This window comes from Physcomitrium patens, chromosome 5 (genome assembly GCF_059467195.1).
Source record: "Physcomitrium patens ecotype Gransden chromosome 5, ASM5946719v1, whole genome shotgun sequence".
NCBI classification, from domain to species: Eukaryota; Viridiplantae; Streptophyta; class Bryopsida; order Funariales; family Funariaceae; genus Physcomitrium; species Physcomitrium patens.
This window is the reverse complement of record NC_143414.1, coordinates 1277252-1284277: the sequence shown is the minus strand read 5'-3', so window position 1 is coordinate 1284277 and position 7026 is coordinate 1277252. Positions and strand designations below refer to the sequence as shown.

Genomic DNA, 7026 nt, shown 5'->3' with positions numbered 1-7026 from the left:
AATGTTGGGCTCCCATTACACCAGAGGAGTGTAAAAGGTTATGTGAAAGCATGCTGAAGCAAATCCAAGTTGTTTTAGCTAGTAAAGACATGATACAAAGTATTAAATTGTTTTGTGATGGAGGATACAAAAGTGAGTCAAAAAATATAATTTCCATAAAATATAATTTTCTTGGACATATTGATGTAAAAGAGACATTTTTTCCCATCAAAATGTAACTCAAACTATTATCTTGCACAATTTAAAGTTTGTAATGACCTATTGCCAATTTCTCTACATTGTTGATTGAATTAGGAATTTCAAGAGTTTGATTCAGTTTTCCTACATTTTGTGTGTGTGAATACATACATACATATATATATATATATATATACTAAATTTATATTCTCCAGTGACTGACTGGAAAAACTCCTACAGGCTGAGATGGTTGGAAGTCTTTCAACCATTTTACCGATGTACGTGCATTACGTGCACCACCCAGATGCGACTCGTCCGACTCTAACCATTTTATCGATGGAATACTCGATTGTGGTACTTAAGACACACCAATCGAGCAATTTCGGGAGAAAACAAGATACAACCACATATTCAATCACAAAACCTCCATCCAGAGTTGCACGAATAAAACGCTTTGTAATGTCCAAAACGAAAATGGGAATAGCTGGTTCATCACAAAAAAATGGTGCACATTGAAAGGTATGCTACTCTACTAAGGATCCAGCTACGCGACAACTAAAACTCTTCTCAACCTCAGTCTTGACTATGTCATTTCATTATGTAACATATTGACGAGTCTCAGTTCTCTGCCAGATCGTTCTAATACATTTCACTTGGGAGCTGTCGTTAGCGCCTGCTCAAGATCTGCAACCAAATCATCCACGTCTTCGATACCAATCTGTACAGAATCGTGCGCACAGTGATCACGTCATAAACAATAGTAAATAGACGACAGAGGATATTGAGGATTGAAAGACTCGTAACTGTAATATGTCTTACGAACCCCCATCATTTATGTACTACACTCCCAAATTTTTCACTGTGATCAACGCAATCATTATCAACCGCGACAGTGATAGTTATTTACCGAAATGCGTATGAGGTCTTCGGTCAGACCACGCGCCTCCCGGACACCTGCAGGAATGCTTGCGTGTGACATGAAGCATGGCAGGCTTATCAAAGACTTCACACTTCCTGCAGTATTCGCAAGTCTAAACACTGTTAAATAGAATGAAACTCTTTAACTATACATTAAAATTCTTGCTCTATTACATAGTCATCAAGGAGTGCATGCATTGATATTATCGAAAATCAAGCCAAAAATTAAGAAGCAGGTCAGACAACAGACCAAAACTGACGGTGATGCTAAATAGCTTGGTTTGTTCAACCACATGCTTCGATATCGCCAAAGAGCCAGTATTGAAGCTGAAAACGGACCCAGCCCCTTTACACTGCAAACAATCCAATAAACTCAAATTCAGCTTCATCCCTCCGGACCTCGGGTACCTCACTAAATCACTAACCAGCAGTGGTGAAGCGTCCCTACACGCTAGGGCATGCAGGTGACTAGTTGAGGGGTAAAAAGACAACCCAATCTTCACAACCCTTCAGCTCTTTATATGGAAGACTACACCAGAACAATTTCATACAACAAGGTTGTCAAAAGGTATTTTGATTTTCCTCTCTTCAATTCTCTTGCACCACATATCCCAATAAATATTGATGAATAGTAATGTCGTATGCGCAACTAATTATTGTTGAATAAAATAAAAGTTTGCTCGTATATCACAAAAGCAATGGTAAAATAGACAAACCTGCGAGTAATGAAGATCACGGCCAGTGTGCTTGGGAAGGCCTGCATAGTTCACGCGAGTGACAAGTGGATGATCCACTAGAAACTCAGCAATTCTCTGCGCATTGGCCTATCATGGAAAACAAACACACCATAAGGGACGAACTGATAGAGTGCTGATAAGTCAGCTCCGATTCAACTACCGTAACTGATAGGAGCCGCAGCTGGTCAAGTTCTAGCACAATCTATATAACAGTGACTAGCTTCCTCAATTCGATAACGCCGATTGCATACGTCAAACAACTTTAAGTTCTGTTTCCACGGTCCGCGTATCAAACCTGTTGTTTCTCGACTCGAAGAGCCATCGTCTTTATTCCACGTAGGCACAGCCAACAATCGAACGGAGATAGACCCGTCCCTTCCGCATTTTGTAAAAAGTAAATCTCTTTCGCCAGACTGCAGATCATGGTAATATTCTGAGCGCAGATCGCACGAAGAGGGGAGACCACTAAAGTTATATCAAGGTTCTTAATATAACCTCAACCACCGACACCTTCACGGTTCTCAACACGAGACCTACACAAAATAATGTATCCACACCCCAGTCCCATGCAATCTCAAACAGAAATTGTCAACCGTCCCACACAAACTCGATGCCCACCTCTCTCCCTTGACAGCTAGAACTCCAGCCATTACATCGCTGTGTCCGGCGATAAACTTCGTGGCGGAGTGCATCACTATGTCTGCACATGAAAACCATAAATGGGACTCGGTCTAGTCAGCCTTCCGTTCCCGAAGCCCCATAACCCAACACACGGTTGTGAAGCACACCATTACAAACCAACGGATGCGTAGACAGTGCCGACACGTAGATTGTGCTACAGCGTGATACACTCCTACACACTCCTTAATTCCATGTGCTACTCGCAACACAATAAGCATGACCCCCTCACTCGCTCTGAGACATTACACATCCACTTGAGGTGGGTTTACGAGTCCTTCACTAAACATGACCAAAAATCTTACCAGCACCCAGATCCAGAGGTCTGGAAAGAACAGGTGACATTATGCTGTTGTCAACAATCACCAGTGCACTATACTCGTGCGCAATTTTAGCTATCTCCCGGATATCGGATATCATTTGCCGTGGATTCGTGGGGCTCTCAAGCCACACGATTTTAGTTTTGGGTCCGACTGCTGCCCTAACTTCATCCAAATTGCCAGTGTCTATTCGCCTGTGGAAGAACACTCGAAGCCGTTCACTTCAATACACAAACACAAAATCTGGTCGATATACATGCGACTTGCCTTACTAGTTCCACTATTCAGCTCCAACCACTTTTAACTCAACAACTAGTGGCATGCTTCTTGTTCTTGTGTCTTGCTGGGCTGAGCGGATGAAGACCGTCACAGGATGCCCGCATCAGAGGTGTCTGTCCTAAAGAGCAGCAGGGCATAAACAACCGTTCGTTCATGCCTTCAGGAACCATGCTACCGTTAGCACTACGCAAGGTACTAAATAATCGAGCAAAGAAAATAGCGCCCAGATTTACTTACTTGACTATCAAACCAGACTTGGGAGCTACTTGGGAGAGGAGTCGGTCCGACCCACCATAAATATCGTCACCAGCAACAATTTCTTGACCTGTTGATATTCAAACAAAGTATCTCATGTAAAGAAAGCAACACCATCTCATCTACTTCAATACAGTTGCCGTTATGAAATGAGCAGTGCGGTCCGAGAAATTACAAGAAACAAGAGCATAGACTTTTCTGGAATGATAGCGTACGGTGAAAAGTGGAAAAAAAGAGGAACATAAGAATGAACAGTGCGTAAGATAAATGGCAATTCCAATGGCAGCATAAGTGGACGTTGTGTCCATGGTATGACAACTCAAAATCGATATTGACCTGCTTCAGCGAGCCGCATGACAGTGGCTAGAGCTGCCATTCCTGTCGAAAAGCAAAATGCTCGATCTGCACCTTCCAATTTCGCTAAAGTTCTGCTTGAAAGACGGTAAAGAGGGTGAGGAAAAGGCTAGAGATGAGCGGATAAACCAGTTCCCAACAGCAGCAGGGGAAAAAACACGGCCCATTCTGAGAACCAACCATAGTCGCCGAGTATATGTAGACCACGTCAAACAGCCGGAGAACGGACCAGACTTGCCTTTCAAGAGCATCTCGTGTCGGATTACCACTTCGAGTGTAGTCATATGGTCCACCTTCGGTGGCTGATGGCTGCCATCATCACACCAAAAGGATCGGCAGTCAGAATGTTTACACGTCTCCTTCGAAAGCGGAGAGATTCAGATCAATGACAATATTCACTACATTGTCGTAGAAGAGAGTCCAAATGGTACTACTTCTGCATACCTGTTTAAAAGTGGCGGTTTGATATAAAGGTGTACTAAGGGCACCATATGGATCGAAAGGATTGTCTAATTGTTGAAGTTGAGTGGAAACATGAAGTTTCCTTTCTGATTCTGGGCACAATTAAGATCCTTTACATCAGCAGTTTAGATTTGGGCGCACATCCTTGCATTGCAAAAATCTTAAGTTAAAAATTAGCTAAATAAAACGATTGTGAGAGGATGTTGATACATAGTCAACCAGTTCAACATATAGTTTCGAAGCAAAAGATAACACGGGCAAAGTTTATGATACTCTTGAGGAATGTGAAGGAAACCTGGTATCCCATCATCTTCCCACATAGCGCCTCCCTCTTCCAATTCACTCATGCGTGTAGACACTGCCCTCGCTGGTGAAATCAGTATTGATGCTGGCGTCTTGACAACAGTTTCGAAGTCCCGAAGATTGCTAGCTATAAGACTCGATTTCAATGGAAGAGTTAACCATCCAACAGAGGCCTGCATAGAATGAAGTCCAAAGTTCAGGTGAGATACGTAACTAAGTGGTCGTGATTGCTTGAGGTTTCAAAACTGCACTATACAGAATTTTCTAACGCAGCACAAAAATGATCACTACATCAAATTTTGTTTTGTGCTCTTAAACCCTAAACCCTGACATGTCCAACCACATCCAATTACTTACGTAAAGATCCGTTCAGTTGAGCTAAACCCGGAGGGAGAACCTACACGTAACTAGTAAAGACATTCGACGCTTGAAATCATCTCGGTCATTCCAATTATCTAATACGCTCACTTGCGCCATTTACAGACAATGAGCGAGGGCAAGTTCACAGAAAATGTTCCAACAAGCCTCAGAAGTAAGAAATGTGTGTCTCGAAAGCAATTCGCGACGAAATTGTATCAATGCTGCATCGCATCCAGAGCAACAATAGACAGGTCATCCCATTCAAGCGACAAAAGATGTAATGAAACACGATTATGTTGGAGAGCAGCGCCCGATTCGACCTCGCGAACACCGCAAACGAGGCACAAACCACCGCTTCTACGTAAAAATCACTCAAACCACAAATGAAGAGATCGGTTCCCCATGCACAAAAATCCCGAGGAGAATTTGCGGCACCATGTAAGAGCGGTGGTCTGCAAATGTTACCAAAAGCGAGAACAAAACATCGAATGTCACCCGCAATGCACCTGAGAAGTAGTAAATTGAGCAGAGGAAGAAGTCGAGACACTGTTGAATTTGAGACTGGCTCCGATAGCGGAAACTCCGAGAGCCGTAGCAGCTGCAGCCTCTGCCATCGCCAACGCCATCGCTACAAGAGATTTAGCTTCTTCGAACCAAAGCTCGAGCAAGTCCCCGTCCTTCCTAATGGCCACTTTCCGCATCATGGACGGATGATATTTTTCATGTTCATCCATCAGCATCTCGTGCTGCCACTTTGTTGATGAAGTCTTGTTTGTGGCAGCCAGCTCAGCTTTTGGATGAATCAGCTTTTGGGTGAATCAGTTTTTTTATTTATTACCCCGAAATTATATTACATTTAAAAAGCTCTTGTAATATTCATGTTTATATTTTTTTAGGTAATTTTGGATATCATTCAATTCAAGATTGTGAAGAGTTTGGAGTAAAATTTTGAAAAAACACCTTCAAAATATAAAGTTAATTACATGTATTTTAAAAAATTAAACACAAAATTTGTACAGTAAAAAAATGTAGTGCTCAACATACACTTAGAATTGAAAAATTAGTGAAAACCCTCCAACCAACACATATCTCAAGAAATACATAAACGTAAATATTTAATACATTGTAGTTTTAAAAAAATAAAACAAACAATAATATATATGGCTCATGAAACTTAGAATCAAGTATGTGTCAAAGAATGAGCATTTGCCATGCATTTAAATATAAAAAATTATTACACATTATAACTTTAAGAAAAATACAAAGTAAATTAAACATTCAGCAAAAAATAAAAATAAAGTATCATTTTAAGAATTAACCGTCAATGTGTATTTTGAGGAAAAGATAAGAATAAAGATTATGTGTGTATATACATAAATATATACTAAAATAGTAATAACTTGGTCTTGAAGTATGCTTCAAAGAATTTGCAATTAACATTGATTTACCAAAAACATATCAAAACAAAACCAAAAAAATATTAAAAAATAAATCATAATACTAAATTGTTCTTTGAAGTTTTGTTTACAATTACTGTTAAGACAGTAGCTTTGTATTATCAGGTCAATCTCAGGTTCACAATAGTTGCTAGCAACTTGTTAGCAACCGACTCAACATTATAATTACATTTTTTTTAATATCCTCTTTTGCTCATTGTTTGCTGTTTGTGCTAGTTTCAGCTAGAGAAGTGATAATTTATGTAAAATTCAATATATATATATATATATATATATATATATTAATATAAAAAAAATGATATATTTTGGCATAAATAAAAACTACAACAAAACCACAAACCAAACTAGAATTAAAAGATCTGAAATGAACCAGAAAAGAACAGTGAACAGGAAAATACAACCACTCGAATAAGTAATGCAACTAGAAACAAGGACAATTGATGTTATGTTTTTCCTGGCTTTAGGGTTTTGCAAAAATCATACAACAAAGTGAAGGCTGCTATTGGCCAAGTTGGAACGCAGCATTCATCGCTGGTTTAATGTTGATTCATGGATTGTTTACGTCGCGAGGTGATTCTAGAGTCCGCACATGGTCTTCGGAAGGAGATTGCAAAAGGCAGGAAGTAGGTTGAATGAATGCTTGAAGAGGGTGTGCACTTTCGGAGACAGTTTTTTGGAGAGTATACCGGAATAGTGTAGATATGAGAGTAGTGCAGGTTGTTTCAC

General features: G+C 40.2%; 1 protein-coding gene across 2 annotated transcripts; it reads right to left on the bottom strand.

Annotated features, from left to right (window-relative positions):
• Window positions 1–630: 630 nt before the first annotated feature.
• Window positions 631–5559, bottom strand: LOC112282104 (cystathionine beta-lyase, chloroplastic). Of its 2 annotated transcripts, none has more exons than XM_024519321.3 (13): window positions 5350–5559; window positions 4476–4656; window positions 4163–4272; window positions 3957–4027; window positions 3701–3792; window positions 3347–3434; window positions 2816–3051; window positions 2451–2532; window positions 2128–2245; window positions 1812–1919; window positions 1346–1448; window positions 1085–1191; window positions 631–895 (listed from the first exon to the last, which is right to left on the bottom strand). In XM_024519321.3, exons 1-13 carry the CDS (start codon window positions 5545–5547, stop codon window positions 827–829), a joined length of 1563 nt encoding a protein of 520 aa, XP_024375089.2. In that variant the 5' UTR covers window positions 5548–5559; the 3' UTR covers window positions 631–826. The 2 variants fall into 2 exon arrangements, with proteins under 2 accessions (XP_024375089.2, XP_024375090.2); XM_024519322.3 differs by having other exon boundaries at window positions 2816–3024.
• Between the last annotated feature and the right edge of the window lie 1467 nt (window positions 5560–7026).